This window comes from Eschrichtius robustus, chromosome 4 (genome assembly GCF_028021215.1).
Source record: "Eschrichtius robustus isolate mEscRob2 chromosome 4, mEscRob2.pri, whole genome shotgun sequence".
In the NCBI taxonomy this organism is placed as follows: Eukaryota; Metazoa; Chordata; class Mammalia; order Artiodactyla; family Eschrichtiidae; genus Eschrichtius; species Eschrichtius robustus.
Window position 1 is genome coordinate 76,687,913 of NC_090827.1, and position 23,080 is coordinate 76,710,992.

General features: G+C 38.3%; 2 protein-coding genes across 4 annotated transcripts in view; one reads left to right on the top strand and one right to left on the bottom strand.

The window, feature by feature from the left end:
- EXOC1 (exocyst complex component 1) overlaps nt 1-21,045 on the bottom strand; it is a 60,145-nt gene extending 39,100 nt beyond the window's left edge. For 2 of the 3 annotated variants that reach the window (XM_068542905.1, XM_068542903.1), the window contains exons 1-5: nt 20,921-21,045; nt 16,327-16,460; nt 12,401-12,531; nt 5,453-5,612; nt 840-1,027 (exon numbers count right to left, since the gene is read on the bottom strand). In XM_068542905.1, the coding sequence (XP_068399006.1) occupies nt 840-1,027; nt 5,453-5,612; nt 12,401-12,531; nt 16,327-16,450 (603 nt within the window). In that variant the 5' untranslated portion in view covers nt 16,451-16,460; nt 20,921-21,045. Of the gene's footprint in view, nt 1-839; nt 1,028-5,452; nt 5,613-12,400; nt 12,532-16,326; nt 16,461-20,749 lie in introns of all 3 variants that reach the window. The other variant, XM_068542904.1, reaches the window with a different exon arrangement.
- On the top strand, nt 20,587-21,745 carry LOC137763487 (uncharacterized). The gene is made up of 2 exons (XM_068541986.1): nt 20,587-21,146; nt 21,472-21,745. Exons 1-2 carry the CDS (start codon nt 20,587-20,589, stop codon nt 21,743-21,745), a joined length of 834 nt encoding a protein of 277 aa, XP_068398087.1.
- The last annotated feature ends 1,335 nt before the right edge of the window (nt 21,746-23,080 follow it).

A 23,080-nucleotide genomic window follows, 5' to 3' on the forward strand; every position in this document is an offset into this window, starting at 1 on the left:
AAGTCTCTTCTAGGCTTTATTTCCAGAGAGTTTTATAGATTTGTAAGCTTGGACTGTTCGTGTAATATCTGGGCCTGAGTTCAATCTCATAACTTCTGTACCTTTCATGTATAAAAGGCCAACATTCTTTAAGTCTTTGAATATTTTTTATTCTCTGAGGGTTTTTCTTAAACGCATACCTTGTCTAAACAAAACAAAAAAACCCCAAATGTTCCCATTTTAGGTTTTTCTCACAACAGAGGTGCTACTTGCAGCTTTTTACTTTCTAAAAAAAAGTAAATAAATAGAGATGTGCAATCAGATACAAACTTAGAAGTGTGCGTACAAATGAATAGAGTCTATTCCAAAACATTTCAGCAGCGGAGTCAAACATCCTTTTCCCCTGGCTCTCTGCTTTCACCACACTATCTTGCTCTCTTTGGGTACATGATTCACTTCTTTCAGCCCAATTTCTCTCTTTCTAACCTGTACCTTTTTTTTTTTTCTTCAAACCACAAAAACGCTATTCTTTTGTACTGAACTATTCTGAGGTGTTTCAGAGGCTGGGGGAATCAACCCCCAAGTTGGCTTCGGGTTGGCTACTTTTTACTTCCATCACTTCATATCAAGAAACTCCCCAAATCCAGAGCCTCAGCCAACTGCCTTCATTGGCCTATTAGGAATGGTTGTCTTTTGAACAAGAACAGTGAAAGACTGAGGGCAGCTGGTAATGCACTTACAGAGGAAGACAGCAATAATCACCCTACCCAGGCTTAAGTGCTCAGGCAGTAAAATATGAACATCACCAGTCTCCTCGATCCACTACACACCACTAATCATAGATTACAAGAAAGGCTTACCCCATCTAGCACCTGCAGCTCTCTGGACAACCTTTCTGCAAAGGCCTCGGCATTCGAAATTGCATACTCACAGCCTTCCATCATTATCTCAATATCCTGCTCTTCTCTTGCATTTAACTCTTGGTATTCATCCACTGCTTCTTCATCGCCTCCTGTCACACTCTGATTTTCTCCACTTGGAACAGATTCTTAAAGAGGGTAAAATTTAAAAATAAAGTAGTAAAAAAAAGTAGGATGGACAATAGCACTGTACTTATAGGTAAGGTCAGTTATAAGCACAGGTCACATTTAGTGGCTGAAAAACAGGAAAAAATGATTCAAAATATGTGAAAAAAAACCCCTTATTATTATGAAGAACCGCATGTGTTAACATAGTATCTATTATAACAAAAGCGTGCAGTCTAATTCACTGACTTGTGTTAAAATAGGCTTTAGTCACAGTTTCCCAAAACATAATCAAACTATAAAACAAATACAAACCCAGAAACAAAGCACGTGTACAAGACCAACCTTTTCCCCCTACCTGAAGTGACTGTTGATCTAACAAAACAATGATTATGAGTTCAGGACACATGAAAAACAATTTGCTTCCCTTTTTTCCCAGGTAACATTTTCTTCTGTTATCTTTGTTCTTTTTGTCTTTGTTATGTTTTGTTTTTTTCTCCAAATAACTTTCAATTGAAATTTTAAAAATGCATCTACAATTCACAATTTATTTTGGGCACTGAAAATATTAACCGAATTTTCCATTTCTTTCTTTAAAAATTTTTCACGTGTTAATAAAATTTCTAAAGATCAGCTAATAGAAACTTTCTCAGTAACTGTATACTGTAGTAAGAAGAGCAACAACTACATGCTGCATGAAATTACAAAAATTTAAACTGTCTTCCTGCTTCAAAACAAAAGACCACGAGGTCAAATCTGAGATGCTTTCTGGGTAAATGTCTCAGTTCAGTTTTTTGAGAGAATACACTCAGCATGTGGGATTTATATAAATCTTGAGGTTAAGAGAGGTAAAATGAAAAAAATAATTTTTACCCCTAAATAAACCTCAAAACAAAGTCACTGATTTTCATCAACTCATGTGACACGTTAAAATCACAAACACTGGATGTTCGAAATATTCATTATTTTGTATGAAAATGAATATTTGCATTCAGCGTGACATGACATGTTAATCTGTCCTAGAACAAAAAACACCTAATTCAAAGTAACAAATGGTTTACTCTTAAGAATGGCAATTAGGCAGATTTAGATAATGTCCCAGAAAAAAAAGGAGGGGGATAAAACTTTTGGTACAGGCAATTACAGATTACAGTATATAAATATAAGTTCCTTACAGTAGCATCGCCGAGCTCCTAGTCCTTTGAAAGAGTCACTGTGGAAATGTTAAACTGTCATGTGTGACAGCTTCTTAGCCGCTAGGGGGCAGGGAATACCTAAACCATTCTGTACAGCTCCTTGCACAAGTAAATATTTAAAAATAAACAAATATTTTAAATGATCATAATTGCTTCAGAAGTATTTTCTCTTCCATAAAACAGCCCTTTGGAAGTCAATAATGAATACTATCATCGATTTTTATTACCATATGGATTTTGTAGTAATATACTTTTCCCTGCACACAATTTCATAAAATATGCAACCAACAGTACATAACAACGTCAAGTAATAAAAATCTATGGAATAGAATAAGAAGAAAAGGTGTTACGCACCTTCTGTAACTTTAGGCAGTTCTGGAGAGTAAAAAGGTATGAAAAAAGCAGAGGAAAGTAAGCAAAGAATATTAGCTGGCTAGAAATGTACACAGGTTTAAATTTTAAAAATACTACCCATATTTCATTTGAACTTCATGCTACATTAAAGCTTAAAAGACAATGTCAAATACAACTACAAACTGGAAATATCCACAAGAAGCTAAATTTCCAGTGCTCATCTTTCTTATTCATTTTCTGACAGTGACTAAAAATACATTTATCTTTCTATTTTCTCTTAGTCTTTTAAGAAACAGTACTGCAGAGTCCTTGGAGGAGAAAACTGGGAAACAGATCACTTCCTGGGGATTGTTTATAGGCCAGTTGTGACTCATGCGTTTAGTCTAGTTATTTTCACTCAAGGCCCAAACCTTTACCCGGACACTCCCTCACAACGGATTAGTCATAAAACATTGTTAGAAAGGACAAGATGGAAGCAGTTTAAAAAACCACACACGATTATCAGTTCAAGCTGGCTTTTAAGGATTCAAGTCAATGATTTAAAAAAAAATCTGGCTGCAAGAATGAAAAAGAAAAGGCCAAACAAAAACTTCACTCTACTTCAGCTGCTAACAAAGTCCTGTTTTAAGAACCTTATTCTACTAAGAAGCCCCAATTATTAGCACGAACATTCAGCTGTCACCAATAAAAACTACTAAAGCTGCTACTGCTAACATTTCCAATGAACAGTCTTATTTACTTGAATGATTACTTAGCTCTTAAAAGGAGATGTTGATAATTTCTCATTTGTTTTCTAACATAACCCAAAGCTTAGAGACTTTTTTTTAAAAATGGGAGTCAGTGGCCATGATTTTAAAGTCCAGTAAAACATTAAACAAGTTTATGGACATTAATAAAGCCACTATATGAACTCCATTGAACCAAAGCAACAGTTACTGATTTATAGAAAGTGATTTTCAAAATGAGATCCTTAAGGATCTCAGTATTCTTAAAATTGATCTCAATTAGGTAATATTTATAAAAATAAAAATGTCTACACCTTTGTTTAAGGCCCTGAAAAATTAAATGTCGTCTTTTTTTTAAAGCTAGTCACCTCATTCTCAAAAAACAGCAATACTCTTCTCATTGATTTTGGTAATGTTCCTTAATGAGGTAAATACAGGTAGGTATGTACTTGCCCATATTGTTGACTGAATGAAATATATTGGTTTAAAATACATCTTAGGCAATAAGTAACAATTGGAAACACATCATATCCGAAAACAGAACAGAAAGCTTATGAATCATTCACTGATCAGAATGTTCAACCCTGAAATGGTTAAAAAAAAAAAAAAAAAAAGAAAGCTACTCAGAACAAATTAAGCCACTATTCAAGGCATGGAAAATTACCATAAATTTCTTAAAGGTCATTCCCTCAACACACTCAACCACCAAGACACTGGAGGCTAATGTTGGCGAGATGGCAACCCTGAGGTCTCCGACACAAGGCCAGCCCCACTGCAGGGAGAAGCACATGGCCTGAGAGATGTGACTTGCCTCTGCCAGTTCCAAGCATCAAGCCTGAAACCAGTAACGGCCTCACTAATTAATAAGTGATGGACAAGAATACTACATTTAAGGAGAGAAAGACAGATGACCAAACAGCAAAGGAATTAAGTAAAACAAAATGGAGAAAGGACAGAGGCAAATGACTAAGTCAAGGAACAGTTTGAAGCATCTGAAATTGCCATTTTTATAGGTCAAAATGGTTGAATATTGGCAATTTCAGATGTTTCACTTGACAGAAGCTTCTATTTTTAAATGCTAATATACAACTTAGGACAAATCTAAGTTTTCTTTCTAATATATAATTTAGAACAAATCTACTTTTTTTTTTCTCAATAAAGAGGGGCAACAACTCTGTCCACCTGCTGTTACTTCAATTGCTTCCTTTGAGATAAAGAATACAACACAAATTGCATCCGCAAGGCACACAGAACCCATCTTCTCACAACGTGTATGTCTTTATAAAAGAAATTTTAAAAGAAAAAAAACTCATTGTATGCTTTCAACAATTAACAGTAGAGTTTTTGTCTTATAACACAAAACAATCCCTAGTAATATTCCTGAAGACATACTGATCTAAAATACCCTAATTAACCTCATGTCTTAGGACTTTATCCTGATAATAGAATAATTGTTAATATATAATTGAGTACTTACTATATATCTGGCATTGTTCTCATCATGTTCATATATTAATTTAATCCCTACAACAATCCTATGGAGTTGATACTATTATTATCTCTGTTTCTGACATACGAGAAACTGAAACATAGAGTAACCCAAGGTCACATAGTTATAGTAAGTGACAAAGCCAGTATTTGAACCCAGGCAGTCTGACTCCAGAGTTGTTTCTTAAACACTGCACCTACACTCTACACAAAAATACAGCTACAAGGATATTCATCTCAGAGTTGTTTAAGATAAGCAAAGATTGGAAAAATTTTAAAAGTGATTAGTTAAAAAATTATAGTATATCCAATACAATGGAATACTATGGTGCCATTAAAAATAATGTTGGGGTAAGTGTTTAATAACATGGAAAACGTTCATGAAACATTATATGAAAAAGCATGTTAGGTAGCAACATAAATTTCTTTATTTTAAAAAAAGCATTTCAGTATGCATAGAAATGCATAGTTACCTCTGAGGATTAAGTTTATAAGTGATTTTCATTTAATTTAATGAATCAGTTTTCTATAATGAACAAGCATCACTTCTGCAATAAGAAAAATTATCTTAAAATTCCTTTACAAAAAAGATAATTCAGAGTTTTAAATACTTTGAGTAATGCCAAATTATATATTCACTTATAGATATACCTGATTTTACATATACATTTTTATTTAACTTTACCTTCCAAAAGCTGTGAGCTAACATTGACAAAATCAATTTTCTTCCGGAGATATCGCTGATTCAGTTTCCAAATGCACGAAATAAATGCATTCTTTTCAGCAATGCTGCTGGCAACCCATTTATATATTTTTTCAAAATGTAAATCAAATTCAGGATTTTCCTGAAATAAAAATATACAAAAGATACTGTTTTTGATCATAACCTCTTTTCATTATTGTAAAATATATATTTCAATAAAACAAAAAGAAGTCGAAGCTGTTGTTGGAAAAAAAAATCAGCATTACAAATCTACTAAAAGGGGGACTTCCCTGGTGGCACAGTGCTTAAGAATCCACCTGCCAATGCAGGGGACACGGGTTCGAGCCCTGGTCCAGGAAGATCCCACATGCCGCAGAGCAACTAAGCCCGTGCACCACAACTACTGAGCCTGCGCTCTAGAGCCCACGAGCCACAACTACTGAGCCTCTGTGCCACAACTACTGAAGGCTGCATGCCTAGAGCCTGTGCTCCATAACAAGAGAAGCCACTGCAATGAGAAGCCCATGCACTGCAATGAAGAGTAGCCCCCGCTCGCTGCAGCTAGAGAAAGCGCACGCACAGCAATGAAGACCCGATGCAGCAAAAAAAAAAAAAAATCGACTAAAAGGTTTTTTCCCTCACTGAAACTGGTAATGTCAACACAAGCACAACTAAGTTATGTTTATATAATGTCATACCTAAATATCTACACAGAGATACTCTCCAATAACTATAAATAAATCAAAATTAAATTCTACTTGAAATGGATGAGATGGAGAATAGATTAGTGGTTGTCAGGAATCAGGGATTGTTGGGGGGAGGAAAGAGGATGGGTGTGCTATAAAGAGGTAGCTGAGGGAGCTCTTTAAGGTGTTGTAATACTTCTGTACCTTGATTGTAGCGGTGGTTACATGGACCCGCACATAATAAAATGGCAAAGAACGGCACACACACACACACACACACACACACACACACACACACAAACACACACACACAAAATCGACTAAGTGACTTGCAGAGAATGGTTCGGAGAATTCAATTTATAGCACAAATTTTGTTTACCTCTCAAAAGAAGCTGGATTAAAAACAACATAGTGTTTTGGTAATTTCCTTTCTATGCCCCTTGGGTCTATGAGTGAAAGTATAGGATGTCTACTTAATGGCCTGTGTCTCAGCTTCCTAGTTTATAGGATGACAGTGGTTTCCGGTTTTGATGTGGACCTAATTTTTCTTTTTAAATTGTCTATGGGGTTTTAGAGTTATACTTTTTCTTTGATAATGTGCTATTATTCACAGCTGTGAATCTTCTCATTATAACATGTGAGAAAAAATACAATCTATACCCTAGTGTGATTTCCAAGAACAAATGAGGTGAAAAGCAGGGACTGCTCCTGTTTACAATTCTGAAAATACAGAACAAATAAAGGTGTCTCAAAAGTAAAAAATACTGGCCTTTTAAGGTCCTTTCAAATGAAAAAGAAGTTCAACTGGTGTGAGAGAGCTGCACTATGCTCTCTACATGTCTCTTAAGCCTCATTACAGAAATATTTTCATGCCTTGATATTCTCCCTTGAATTTAGAACTACTTGACCACTGCATAAAATATGAAAACATATGGATGTATACTTTTCTTCACATCCAAGGAATTAAAAATAGGCTCAAATGTTTTTAATGTTCTATAGAAGGCTAATCATGTATTCAATTAATTTGAAGTGTTATTTAGGGGGAATAAAATGTAATAAAGACCATAAGTAGGCAAGGAAAGTGATATGACTTTCACTGTGAAGATGTGGGATAACTTAGGGATCAAGACTTACCTATGGTACAATCATATTACAGTAGAATGGATGTACTAATGAATTTATAGCTCAATAAGCAGAATTAAAGTGACAAAAGATTAAAAACTTTCATTTACAACGAAAAGGTAATTGCATTATAAATTGGGCAGCCACTATGGAAAACAGTATGGAGGTTCCTCAAAGAGCTAAAAATAGAGTTGCCATATGATACAGCAATCCCACTCCTGGGCATACACCTGGACAAAACTATAATCTGAAAAGATAAATGCACCCCAATGTTCACTGCAGCACTATTTACCACAGCCACGACAGAAAAACAACCTATATGTCCATCGACAGATGAATGGATAAAGATGATGTGGTACATATATACAATGAAATACTACTTAGCCATAAAAAAGAATGAAATAATGCCATTTGCAGCAACATGGATGCAACTAGAGAGTATCATACTAAGTGAAGTAAGTCAGACGGAGGACAAATACATATGATATCACTTATATGTGGAATCTAAAATGTGACACAAATGAACTTATCTGTGAAACAGAAACAGACTCACTGACATAGAGAACAGACTTGCGGTTGCCAAGGGGGAGGAAAGGTGGGGAAGGGATGTATTGTGAGTTTGGGATTAGCAGATCCAAACTATTATACATAGATTAGATAAACAAGGTCCTACTGTATAGCACAGGGAACTATATTCAATATTCTGTGATAAACCACAGTAGAAAAGAATATGAAAAAGAATGTATATATATGTATAACTGAATCACTTTTCTGTACAGCAGAAATTAACACAACATTGTAAACCAACTATACTTCAATAAATTTTTTTTTTAAAAAGGTAATTGTGGACAAGGATGTCCACTCTCACCACTATTCAACATAGTTTTGGAAGTCGTAGCCACGGCAATCAGAGAAGAAAAAGAAATAAAAGGAATACAAATTGGAAAAGAAGTAAAACTGTCACTGTTTGCAGATGACATGACACTATACATAGAAAATCCTAAAGATGCTACCGGAAAACTACTAGAGCTAATCAATGAATTTGGTAAAGTTGCAGGATACAAAATTAATGCACAGAAATCTCTTGCATTCCTATACACTAACAACGAAAGATCGGAAAGAGAAAGTAAGGAAACGATCCCATTCACCATTGCAATAAAAAGAATAAAATACCTAGGAATAAACCTACCTAGGGAGACAAAAGACCTGTATGCAGAAAACTATAAGACACTGATGAAAGAAATTAAAGATGATACCAACAGGTGGAGAGATATACCATGTTCTTGGATTGGAAGGATCAATATTGTGAAAATGACTATACTACTGAAAGCAAACTACAGATTCAATGCAATCCCTATCAAATTACCAATGGCATTTTTTAGAGAACAAGAACAAAAAATCTTAAAATTTGTATGGAGACACAAAAGACCCCGAATAGGCAAAGCGGTCTTGAGGGAAAAACACGGAGCTGGAGGAATCAGACTCCCTGACTTCAGACTATACTACAAAGCTACAGTAATCAAGACAATATGGTACTGGCACAAAAACAGAAACATAGATCAATGGAACAAGACAGAAAGCCCAGAGATAAACCCACGCACCTATGGTCAACTAATCTATGACAAAGGAGGCAAGGATATACAATGGAGAAAAGACAGTCTCTTCAGTAAGTGGTGCCAGGAAAACTGGACAGCTACATGTAAAAGAATGAAATTAGAACACTCCCTAACACCGTACACAAAAATAAACTCAAAATGGATTAGAGACCTAAATGTAAGACTGGACACCGTAAGACTCTTAGAGGAAAACTTAGGAAGAACACTCTTTGACATAAATCACAGCAAGATCTTTTTTGATCCACCTCCTAGAGTAATGGAAATAAAAACAAAAATAAACAAATGGGACCTAATGAAACTTCAAAGCTTTTGCACAGCAAAGGAAATCATAAACAAGACGAAAAGACAACCCTCAAAATGGGAGAAAATATTTGCAAATGAATCAACGGACAAAGGATTAATCTCCAAAATATATAAACAGCTCATGCAGCTCAATATTAAAAAAAAAAAACCCAATTAAAAAATGGGCAGAAGGCCTAAATAGACATTTCTCCAAAGAAGACATACAGATGGCCAAGAAGCACATGAAAAGCTGCTCAACATCACTAATCATTAGAGAAATGCAAATCAAAACTACAATGAAGTATCACCTCACACCAGTTAGAATGGGGCTCATCAGAAAATCTACAAACAACAAATGCTGGAGAGCGTGTGGAGAAAAGGGAACCCTCTTGCACTGTTGGTGGGAATGTAAATTGATATAGCCACTATGGAGAACAGTATGGAGATTCCTTAAAAAACTAAAAATAGAATTACCATATGATCCAGCAATCCCACTACTGGGCATACACCCAGAGAAAACCATAGTTCAAAAAGACACATGCACCCCAATGTTCATTGCAGCACTATTTACAATAGCCAGGTCATGGAAGCAACCTAAATGCCCATCAACAGACGAATGGATAAAGAAGTTGTGGTACATATATACAATGGAATATTACTCAGCCATAAAAAGGAACGAAACTGGGTCATTTGTAGAGACGTGGATGGATCTAAAGACTGTCCTACAGAGTGAAGTAAGTCAGAAAGAGAAAAACACATATCGTATATTAACACATATATGTGGAACCTAGAAAAATGGTACAGATGAACCGGTTTGCAGGGCAGAAATTGAGACACAAATGTAGAGAACAAACGTATGGACACCAAGGGGGGAAAGAGGCGGAGGGGGGTGGTGGTGGTGGTGGTGTGATGAATTGGGAGATTGGGATTGACATGTATACACTGATGTATATAAAATGGATGACTAATAAGAACCTGCTGTATAAAAAAATAAATAAAATAAAATTCAAAAATTCAAAAAAAAATTGCATTAGTATTTATAAAGAAATCTAAGAGTCTTGGCAACTCATATGAAGCTTGACGGGAAATGATCTCTTCCCTGGGAATATTTCACATAATGCCATAAAAGAGACTGACTGCTCCAGCAGCAACACTCACACAAATCAATGTGTGATGCAGGGACTTCCCTGGTGGCACAGTGGTTAAGAATCCACCTGCCAATGCAGGGGACACGGGTTCGAGCCCTGGTCTGGGAAGATGCCACATGCCACGGAGCAACTAAGCCCAGGAGCCACAACTACTGAGCCCATGTGCCACAACTACTGAAGCCTGCGTGCCTAGATCCCGTGCTTCGCAACAAGAGAAGCCACGACAATGAGAGGCCTGTGCACCACAACAAAGAGTAGCCCCCGCTCACCGCAACTAGAGAAAGCCCACGTGCAGCAACGAAGACGCAACGCAGCCATAAATAAATAAATAAATAAAATTTAAAAAGAATTATTAATGTGTGATGCAAAATGGCTGTTAGGCTATGTATAAATATTTTATGTTTTATATCCATATGTAGCATACACACACCAAGGTGCCTGCATAAAATGAAAAAAAATCCATTAAGCAAGTCAGCAATGAGGTGTCAGCTGAGGAAAGCATTCAAATAAGCATTCAGCAATGTTAATGAATTACACACGTCAATGGGGTTATGAAGTGTGGAACTATTGAAGAGAAAAAGGCTTTTTAATAAAGGTGAATTTCTAAAAAGCCTTTGAAGTATTTTGTCTTAAACAGAAAATCTCTACTCTTGATCCTTCTCGTAATAACAGAAATTATTAAATAATTGAAGTGTTTTTAACAATCTCATTTTCATGTTCTTTCCAAATACATATACACGCACACACATTCAAAGCCCCTGCCAGACCCCGTTTTCCACATCCCACAATTTTCTAAAAACTGGGTGCTTTTTAGGAATAATGCAAAGGCCCAGTTTGCCTAAAATATTTAAAGAAAAGGCATTCTTTACATTTTGGAAGAAATCTCAACTCTACAGATATGCAGGACTCTCCTAAAGCTGTTTCTGCTTCATTAAAAAAATCTTCTTGCACCTGACTCAACTGCCTGTCATGCTGTCCAGCTTTTAGTTCCTCAGAGGTTTGTAACCAGGTCAGCATAAAACCAGACTTTTATTTTATCAGACTGCTCTACAAAGGTAGTTTTCACTTCTCTGTGCCTTTTTAATCACTGTTTGAGACTTGTAGAGTTCAGTCAACGGGCACATGTAGTTACAGTACTGTAAGCCTTGCTATCAGCCCCATCCACAGTACAGTAGATGTGGTGCAAGGCATTCCCTAGAGCTCTGGAGGTGCCTCTGGGCTGCAGAGGAAGATGAGGGGCAGGGTTAGAGAGGCTGAAGAGGAAGAAGCACCTACTTTAACCTGAGGGGCTCTACTTTATTTCTCTTTTTTTTTTTAAAAAAAAGGGTATTGCTGTGAAAAGCCTTGAACTGTCAGGAATAAAGGTGGCCCTTTATCACAATTATCATATTACTCAACTTTCCTGGAGTTTGAGTGTGACTTAAGGTGTAAGGTATCTTATTCTTTAATATCTTATTTAATATCTTATTTAATGTCTTATATCTTATTCTTCAAAGTCCTTAAAATAAGGGGTGAAACTCACTATCACTGCCATCACTTGAGCCACATTATTCAAACCATAGCTTCAGAGGGCCAGCTTGGCTGCCTCAGCTGGTGATTCTACATTATTTTTAAGGACTACCTAAGGAAGATTCACTTTGGTTATATTTTCTGTGATTTCTGAACTAGGTTTTACCAAAACAATGATTTTTTAAAAAACTACTCACACAACACACCACTTTAAAATCCATACTAATTTATGGATTTTATACTAAGTATACCTAATCTAAATATAGAAATGTACAGTCAAGGTTATTTTGCTCTAGTTATGTACCTTGTGAACAAACATAATTGTAGCTCAAAAAAAAAAAAAAGCACAAACAATGAAACCAGCTTACATACATACTTATATTAAGTAGCCTGCGAATGAGAAGTGAGAGAATGGAAGGTTGGATAATACACTTTAGACTAATTGCTGGTTAGGTGGTGAACTACTGGGTCACAAAACAAGTTTAGATCATCTTAGAAGACAACATACTATGTTATAAAATGAAAGACACTTTCTGAATTCATGTCAAAGAACTGACAAAAACATACTTTAATAGCGTCCTTGGCATCTACCACAGCAAGGTCTCGAAGGGCCCAAGCAATCTGCCTTTTGTAGAAATCTCCTTTATCAGATTTCTTGACTTTGACCACCTTCACCTGCACGGGGCGTTCCGTTGTCACTGTTGAATAAAACACAGCTTCATTAGAGACATTATTCATTTCCTCATTCTTCATTCATTCATGGCAAACACAGCTGTCAGGTGCCTGGACACAATACTAAAACAGGAATAGTATTTCATAACAAATGCTATGACTGAGGAATACACAGAATACTAATGGAAGAATCTAAATCAGACTAAGAAGGTCAGAGGCAGATTACTTGAGAAGTAAAACTCTTAAAACTCAAAAATAAGAAAAAAAATTCAGGTTAAAAAAATGGGCCAAAGACCTTGACAGACACCCGACCAAAGAAGATATATAGACCACAAATAAGCATATGAAAAGATGCTCCACAGCATATGCCATCAGGGAAACGTAAATTCAAATGACAAGGAGATACCACTACACACCTATTAGAATGGCCAAAATCCAGAGCGCTGCCAACACCAAATGCTGGTGAGGATGCGAAGCAACATGCATTGTCATTCACTGACGGTGGGAATTAAAAATGGTACAGTCACTTTGGAGGAGAGTTTGGCAGTTTCCTAACAAAACTAAACATACTCTTACCATATTATCCAGCAACTGCATTCCTTGGTATTTACGCAAAGGAGCTGAAAACATATGTCCACACAAAAATCTGCACACGGATATTTATAGCTGCTTTATTTATAACTGCTAACTTGGAAGCAACCAAGATGTCCTTCAGTAGGTGAATGGATAAATAAACTGTGGTACATCCAGACAATGGAATGTTATGCAGCACTAAAAAGAAATGAGCTATAAGCCATGAAAACACATGGAGGAAAGCTAAATGCTATTACTAAGTGAAAGAAACCAATCTGGGAAGGTTACATACTATTTGATTCCAATTACTATATGACATTCTGGAAAAGGCAAAACTGTGGAGACAGTAAAAAGATCAGTGGTTGCCAGGGATTGGGGAAGAGATGACCAGGCAGAGCACGGAGGATTTTTAGGGCAGTTAAAATACTCTATATGACATTATCCATTTGTCCAAACCCAACACCAAGAGTGAAACCTACAGTAAACTATGGACTTTGGGTGATTATGATTTGTTAACGTAGGTTCATTCTTGGTAACAAATGTACCACTGTGGTGAGTAGTGTTAACAAAGTGAAAGGCTATGCATGTGTGGGGAAAGGGGCATAAGGGAAATCTCTGTACTTACCCCTTAATTTTCTTATAAACCTAAAGCTGCTCTAAAAAAAATAAAGTCTTAAAAATGTATTAATACTAACAAGAGTTATTATTTACGATAGTATTAAAAATCTAGGAATAAATAAATACCTAGGGGTAAATATAACACATGTACAAAGCCTTTAAAATTATAAAACTTGGGACTTCCCTGGTGGTCCAGTGGTTAAGACTCCGTGCTCCCAATGCAGGGGGCCCAGGTTTGAGCCCTGGTCAGGTAACTAAATCCCGCATGCTGCAACTAAGAGCCCACATGCTGCAACTAAATATCCCGCATGTGGCAACAAAGATCCCTCGTGCTGCAACTAAGACCCAGCGCAGCCAAATAAATAAATAAACATTTAAAAAATAATAATAATAAAATTATAAAACTTATTGAAAGTCTTTAAAACTATAAACCTTATTGCAAGGCATTAAAGAAGACCAAGATAAATGGAGAACCACACCATATTCATGAACAGAAGACTTAATATCATAAAATGCAAGTTCTCTCCAAAGTGAACTATAGATTCAAAACAATTCCAATCAAAATCCCAACAAAATTTGGGACTTGATTCTAAAATTCAGATGAAAAAACAAAATACCCACAAGACAACATAAAATCCAGATATAAGAAAGGACCCAGAAACAAACACACTCACACTCATCACTATAAACACAGACCCAGGTAAATCAAAGACTGAAATGCGAAAGGTAAAATTATAAAACTTATAGAATGTAATATAGAATACTTTTATTACTCCAGGGTATGGAAGGACATCTTAAATAAGACACAAAAAGGGGAAGCCATAAATGATCAGATTGATTAATCTGATTTCATTAAAAGGCATCACAAAAAGTGAAAAGATAAGCCATAAACTGGGATGCATACAACCAACAAATTGGTATCCAAATTACATGCAGAACTTAAAGAAATCAGTAAAAGGACGGCCAACAGAATAGAAAAACGAGTAAAAGGCTTAAACAGGTAAATTTCTTAGGCAAGAAAATTAATGGCTAATAAATCCATGAAAAGAGGCTCAATCTCATTATTACTTAGGGAAATGCAATTTAAAACCACAACGAGATTCTATTTCACACCCACCAGATTGGAAACAACAGTCTGTCAAAACCAAGTTTAGACTAGGATGTGGAGAACCTGAAACACACACTGCTTGTGGGAGTGAAAACCAGTACAACTACTTTTGAAAATAATCTGGTATTAGGGTAGTGTTGACCATTCACTGCCTATGACCCGGCAATCTCACATTTAGGTGTCTACCCTAGAAGATTCTTGCCTGTGTACACTGGCAGACAAGGACAAACATGCTCACAGAAGTGCTGCCCGAATATGAAACCTGGAAACAAACCTCCTGGTCATCCCTGGTAGGATGGGTAAGTAAACAGCAGTACTCTCAGAGTAGAATACTACACAGCAGTAGAATGAAAGAATTACAGCTATGGGAGAAAATCAAGAGATAACACTCACAAACACAAACATACTGTTGAGTGGAAAAAGTCACAAATGAATACCTGTGCTATGATTCAATTTATGTGAAGTTCAAAGTCACGCAAATATAACAATGTATATTCGAGATTACAAATACATATGGTAAAATGATAAAGAAAAGCAAGGAAAGAGTAAATCAAAACTCAGGACACTAGCTACCTCTTAATGAGGGAGGGAAGGGAATGGGAGCAGGGCAGGGCACACAGGAGACTTCAAAGGTAATGGTAAAATTCTTCTTATTCTGGATAGTGGTATATATAAGTGTTCACACCTTATATGTATGTTACAGAAATACTTTTGTGGGACTTCCCTGGTGGTGCAGTGGTTAAGAATCTGCCTGCCAATGCAGGCGACACGGGTTTGATCCCTGGTCTGGGAAGATCCCACACGCCACGGAGCAACTAAGCCTGTGCGCCACAACTACCGAGCCTGTGCTCCAGAGCCCTGAGCCACAACTACTGAGCCCGAGTGCTGCAACTACTGAAGCCCAAGCACCTAGAGCCCGTGCTCCACAACAAGAGAAGCCACCACAATGAGAAGCCTGTGCGCGGCAACTAGAGAAAGCCCGTGCGCAGCAACAAAGACCCAATGAGGCCAAAAATAAATAAAATAAATAAATTAAAAAAAAAAAATTTTTGTGTCTACTCAAGATTTACTTAAAGACAATTGAAAAAAAACGAATTTGTTGGCCCAATTTTCCAATCACAGAAACAATGAGAATATTTAATTTTATTTATTTTTTAAATTGAATTTCTTTTTTTTTTTTAAAGTGATACATGGTCATTCTTTTATTTTTTAAATTTTTAAAATTTATTTATTTGGCTGCATCAGGTCTTAGTTGCAGTTCACAGGATCTTCTTTGTGGGATGCAGGATCTTTCGTTGCAGCACGCAGGCTTCTCTAGTTGTGCTGTGCAGGCTTAGCTGCCCCGTGGCACGTGGGATCTTAGTTCCCTGACCAGGGATCGAATGCATGTCCCCTGCACTGGAAGGCAGATTCTTAACCACTGGACCACCAGGGAAGTCCGAGAATATTTTAAACAATGAGGAAATGACCCCTAGGGAATAAAAGAATGCCAAACAAGAACCTTGACTTACTAGATACCCACCTGTGGCACACAAAAAACAGTTCTTTTTCTTTTTTCCTGCTTTGCAGACATTGACAATACTCAGCAGGCGTTCGTCATTTGGTGTAAAAATGTCTCTTTGTAATGCGTGCTTGATTGCTGTCATCTTTACTCAGCTGAAAAAATTCAGAGTATAGATATTATACTCATTCTCAAAATCATTCTATCTTACATTGTTCCATTTAGGATTAAAAAATGATCTTATTTATGGCAAATAAGTGTAGGATGAATGATTTAATACATTAGTACACCTACATCATAAAAATAAAAAGCTGTATGTTTGGAAAAGAAATTAGAGAACCAGTGATATCAAACTCTAAAATCTTTGGAAGTGTTCACCAAATATTATAATATTTTTTAAAAATTTAGGAAAAAATTAAAAAACCCACGCCCAATCTTCAAATATAAATTTCCTATATAAAGAACTCTTACAACTCAACAATAAAAAGACAAGTAACCCAGTTAAAAACTGAGCAAAGGATCTGAATAGACATTTCTCCAAGGAAGAGATACAAATGGCCAATAAGCACATGGAAAGATGCGCAACATCATTAGCCATTAGGGAAATGCAAATCAAACCCACATTGAGATACCTACCACTTTACACCGCTAGGATGGCTAAAATTAAAAAGACAAGTGTTGGTAAAGGTGTAGAGAAAAAGGAAGTCTCATATATTGCTGGTGACTATAAAATGCTGCAGCCACTTCAGAAAACAGCTTGATGGTTCCTCAAAAAGTTAAACACGGTTTTACCATATGACCCAGCAATTCCACTCCTAGGTATATACTCAAGAGAACTGCTAAACATATGTCCACACAAAATCGTGTACATAGATGTCCATAGCAGTATTGTTCACCATAGTCAAAATGTGGAAACATCTCAAATGTCCTGATGAACAGCAAAATGAAATATATCCATACAGTATAATATTATTTGGCCATAAAAAAGGAACAAAGTACTGATACATACTACAACATCAGTGAATCCTGAAAACATGATGCTACGTGAAAGAAGCCAGTTACAAAGAACCACATATTTTATGATTCCATTCATGTGAAATGTCCAGAGTAGACAAATCCATATAGGTGGATTGATTTGTGGTTGCCAGGGGCTGAGGGCAAGAAGGAATGGGGAGTGACTGCTAATGTGTATGGGGCTTCTTTTTGGGGTGATGAAAATGTCCTTGAATTAGATAGTAGTGATGTTTTTATAACCCTTTGAATATACTGGAAACCACTGAATTGCATACTGAAAAAGGGTGAATTTTATGGTATATTAATCATTTTTCTTCAAATATAACTTAGGTTACATTGTTGAAAAAAAAACTCACTGCAACTTTATTTTTTGAATATACTGTATATATACATTCGTGTGTATGTACATTATTATTTCCAATGCAGATGTATAGTATTTCATACGTGTGAGCTTGCTTAGGAAATTTAACTCCTAGTTCTAACACTGCTTCTATGGGAAAATGAAGAAATTATGAGTTTTAAATAAATGACTTAGAGCGAATTTTTTTTTTTTTTTTAAATTTTTATTTTTTAAAAGGGTGAATTTTTAAAACACACGGACACTTTTGTAAACTATAGGTATCTCCTATATTTTCCTCAATTTGGAAAACTTCTATCCCTGCTCCAACTCAAAAAATTGCTTTTCTCACAAAAATCGCACTTCTATCCCTCTTCCTCCTCATCTCTGCCTCTAGTCTCCTGACGGCCTCCCCCCCTCCTGTTCTCCTAGTCCATCTGGCCTCTCCAAGCTTAGTTTCTTTTCCAACCTAGCCTGGAGGCAGTGTTCATTTCCCTACACCCACACCATCCCCTTCAATGATCTTGCTCCGTTTGTAGACCAGTTCACTCAGTTCACCAATCTCCACAAACTGTCTTTTTTCTCTACTGCTCTTGGCTACCATATGCCATTTAAGAAGGCCTCATACCCATGTTCATTGCACTCATTACAAATATTTAAACCCAATCAAAGCTGCTCAGCAATTCCTTAACACCTTCTTTGGTGATTCCTCTTCCTACTCACCATCAATATTGCAAATCCTTATTTCTCTCCTTCAACCCCCAACTCTAGTGTCAGCCTCCTCCCTCTCTGCAAATGACTTCACCGTCTACCCTGCAGAGAATATAGAAGCCATGAAGAGCAAGTTTCCCCAACTGCTTTCTTCTTCATCTCTCTACATTTTCACCCATCTTAACCTCCATTCCACCTATTATAAAATGTCCATGGGGACTTCCCTGGTGGCGCAGCAGTTAAGAATCCGCCTGCCAATGCAGGGCACACGGGTTCGAGCCCTGGTCCGGGAAGATCCCACATGCCGCGGAGCAACTAAGCCCGTGTGCCACAACTACTGAGCCTGCGCTCTAGAGCCCGTGAGCCACAACTACTGAGCCCGTGTGCCACAATTACTGAAGCCTGCGCTCCTAGAGCCGGTGCTCCAAAACAAGAGAAGCCGCCGCAATGAGACGCCCACGCACCGCAACGAAGAGTAGCCCCCGCTCACCACAACTAGAGAAAGCCCGCGTGCAGCAACGAAGACCCGACACAGCCAAAAATAAATAAATAAATTAAAAAAAAAAAAATGTCCATGTTACTACCCCTTAATATGTTCTAGGGCCTACACACTGTGTTAAAAGCTCAACTCTATCCTATGCCCAAGCCACGCTGGATACTGGCCAGTTTGCTTTTCTGTCTCTAGGCTCTTGTTTGTGCAATTTCTTTTTCCCGAAATTCTTTTCTCCCTGGGAAATTAAAATTCATCCTTAAGATCCTGCTGAAATGTCACCTCTTCTGTGAAGTAGTCACACACTCAAAGGAAAAAAAAAAAATTCCTTTCCTACTTCTCTAATATTTCCCTCTATTCTGCTAACATAGCACTTATAAACCATATTGTCTAGCTAGTTGTATTCTCTCCCCCATTAAAAGTATTTCCTTGCAGGCAAGACCACGTCTTATTCATCTTTGCATTCCAAGAACTTGGCAAAGACATACCAGGCATTTAATAAATTAACCAAAATGACAGCACCAAATAACATGACAACTAAAGCATTCTGCTGATTTTCCTTCATCTACACATAATTTATCCTTTCTGCTCCTGCTGCCAACACACTAACCCAGGTTCACATCAACCACATCTATTAAACACCACAGCATCTGGTTATCTCTTTGCAAGCTTCTACAACCCCAAAACTCTCGACAAATAATAATAAAACATAGCTTTCATCACAATATGCCCTTGCTCAACCTTTTCCTAATGTTCCCAGATACAAACCTTCCACTCCAAGCTCTCTGTTCATTCTGGTCTTTAAATCTTTGCTTAGGAGCTTTTCCATGCAGGGAGTTTCATGTATCCAAACCCTAATTACACTCCATAATTTATATGAAGTTGATTCAATAAAGATCTTAATCCAAACTGATCTCTCCTCTCAATTGCTACAGCACTTATTGCATTTACTAAACAATCAAGCACTTGCTGTCCACCTGGTTCATAAAATCACAAGCTCCTGGATCTCAACAACTCTCTTGAAAGAAAGGGGGGATGGGGGGTGTTTTAGCATAGTTTTGTGTCCTTTATTAGTGGGTACTCAACAAATACCTCTTGTGGTAACTTGAACTGAATAGTAAAAACTGGTTAAATGAATGACTAATAGTGGTCCCTCTTTGGTCAAAAGCAAAGGACTGACTGTATGGTAAGTGGTAAAACAAGACTGGACTGGGCAGAGTTCATAAAGGAGGTAGTCATAATGAAAAGCACTATGCGACTCTCATTCATTCGGCAAATACCGATGCCTGCGAAGCGCCAGGCACAATTCTAGGTTACGGTGGTGTATATGACAGATACGTCCATGAAGACAGGAAGAGCCATGCCTCCAAAGGCATCTACGTTCTCAGGGTGGAGTGATTAACTCTGAGTCTTTACAGCACATTTTTTGTAACTCAGTGAATGAACCATTAGACGTCCTCCAAAACTATTTCCCAGGTTTAAGAACCCACGTCTGACCATGTTCCAGTGGCAGTCAGCCACAAAACTCTACGTTGGTTCTCTTCCTTAAATTCAGCTGGATCATTACAGGGTGCGGCAGGTAACTTGTCAGTAGGAGTGCCATGTCAGTGAGTGAGTGTGGGCTGGGCCCTGGATGCTCTCGAGACATCTTAGCGCGTGGAGCACTGTCCTCCAGACGAGAACACGGTGCCTGGAGCCAGGGAAATGCACTTAAAAGATTTAGAAGAAAATGTGGATTTGGACCCCTCCTGGTTCACGCCAGAGAGCAAACGGATCAGGGCCGTTTTTTACAGTGAAATCTGGTTTTCATGGGCGGAACCGGAAAGGGGTGTCAGGATTGCCCTCCCAGCCCCCCGGGGCGGGGGATGCTCCTACCGGACTCTGCGTCTTACCCAGACAGGCAGGAAGAGAAGGGGGCCCTGACGGCGGAGGGAGCGGCACCCGACCCCCCGGTGCTGGGTCAGCAGCGGAACTGAGGAGCCGCCTCAGACCCTGGCGTCCACCCGTCCGCTCGTCGGTGCGCCGCCGCCAGGACTGCCCGGCAGCCGCTGCCGAAGGCTTACCGCAAGGCCGGACCGAGCCCGCCTGTGCCGAGGCGGGTCCTCCACAACAGAGATGGGACGGGGCTGGAGCGGACACCGCTACGAGGACGCGCCCCTCGGTCGAGCGGCGAACCGGAAGCGGCGGATCGGCCCCACCGCCCATATCCGGGCACGTGACCAGCCTCCACGCCGGAAATCGGTCGGGTAGAGCCGGAAGGAGTCGCGGCAGTGGCCTTGGCGAGGGCGGGTGGGTAGGTTTCGCCGTAGGGCAGTGTTTAGAACTGGTAGGGGCTGGACCTCGTCGCTCGGAGACTGACTCGGGAGCTGGGGCGTTTGGTGCCTAGTGTTAGTTTCTCTTGAAGAGTTATTTATTCAGCTGTTTTCAGCAGTTCATTTAAGAAGAGATGCGATTACATGTTTTCTTTTTTGCACACGTAAAGCTCTGTTAACTCTAGATACTTGCTGCTTATGGCATGGAGAGTTTAAATGAGTTAAATCAGAATGTGGGGGGGGTGGGACGGGGGGGACCAAGACACCAGCACTTAAAAAATTTTTTTTTTTTACTTTTTTAGGCCCGCAGCATGCGTGATCTTAGTTCCCCCACCAGCGATCGCACTCGCACCCCCTGCAGTGGAAGGGGGGAGTCTTAACCACTGGACCGCCAGGGAAGTTCCCACCAGCACTTTTCACATCTTTGGGGAAAATTCTAATATGCAGCTATGGTGGAGAACCATTGATACAGTGACGTTGGTATTTCAAAAATGTGGTCTGTGGACCAGCTGCTTGGGCATCATCTGGGGGTTCTTTAGAAAATGCAGCCTCTCAGGCTTACTTCAGAGCTACTGAATGGTAATCTACATCTTAACGCCTTAAGATGACGCCTGTGCACGTTTAAGTTTGAGAAGCACAGGTGATGCCAGTGTTGCTGGTTGCAAGGCAAGTGGTTTATTTATTCCATATGTTTGGCACCTGTTTTATGCCAGGCACTTTGATCGAGGTGCAGAGGTGATTCAGACATGAATCTCACCCTGAAGATGTTCCCGGTATGGTAGGGCCAAACAAGGTATACATGCAAATACATATAAAATAAGACAAAATAAATGACCAAAGAGGGATACAGGTCAGGTAAATGTGCTGGTAATTCAGAGGAGCGATTTCTTTGCTCTAGCTCAATAGCGTCCTTTGCAAGGGTTCTTCAGGGACCCATTCAATGCAAGCATTCGTTCATTTGAAAACAGAGCCACCTCAATGCTGGGCACTGTATTAGGTGCTGGAGATACAAAGACAGGGATACCACTAAGAAGGGGACACACCGTCATTGGAGAGACAGAATTAAATAGAGGGATAAATTACAGTCTAGTGTGGTAAAATAACAACAAAAGTAGAAAAAAAGAGATGTAGCACCATAGGAATGCAAAAGAGGGTGTAACTCACTCTGTCAAGATGGATTCACTGAGGAAGGGACAAATGAGCTGTGCAAAGTATCTTTCAGTGTTTAGCTGAAGATATAATTTGGTGGAAAAATCAGCAGACATAGTAGGGACCTGTTTGCTACTGAGATCAATATGCTCTAGTCAATGCTACTTGAAATGCTTTTCAGTTTCATTGAATGACTTCCCTTTTAAGAGCAGGATCTGATCTGATCTTTAGAAAGACCTCTTGGGTCCTTCCTGCTCAGTCCCAGAATGCTTACTGTGAGCACTCTTTATATAACAATTGCATGTGCTATTTTGTCCTTTTTTTTCTTTCTCTTTTCTTCCTTTTTTTTTTTTTTTTTTTTTTTTAACCTGTATGTTTACAGCCCTCTTCAAAGTTGGGAAGTGAATTGCTTTTCAGTAGCCTGGACTTCTTCCCTGAACTCTAGATTTGTTGTTGTTGTTCTCTAGTTTTTCGGTTTTTTAAATTAATTTTTACTGCAATATAGTTGCTTTACAACGTGAACTCCAGATTTGTGTATCCACTGCCTCCCCAACACTTCCACTCAGATGTCCGTTAGGCATCTCAAACTAAAATTTAAAAATTTCTAAAAATTAAATTCTCCTTTCTCCCCTCCCCTCCTGGATTCCCCTCAAAGTAGAGGCTGGAACAAAGGCTTATGTGCAGTATTTTATTTGGGGCTTTGATAGCAGGGAGCAAGAGTGAGAGAAGAGGGAGGGGAAGTAAAACAAGGAAAAGGGAGAG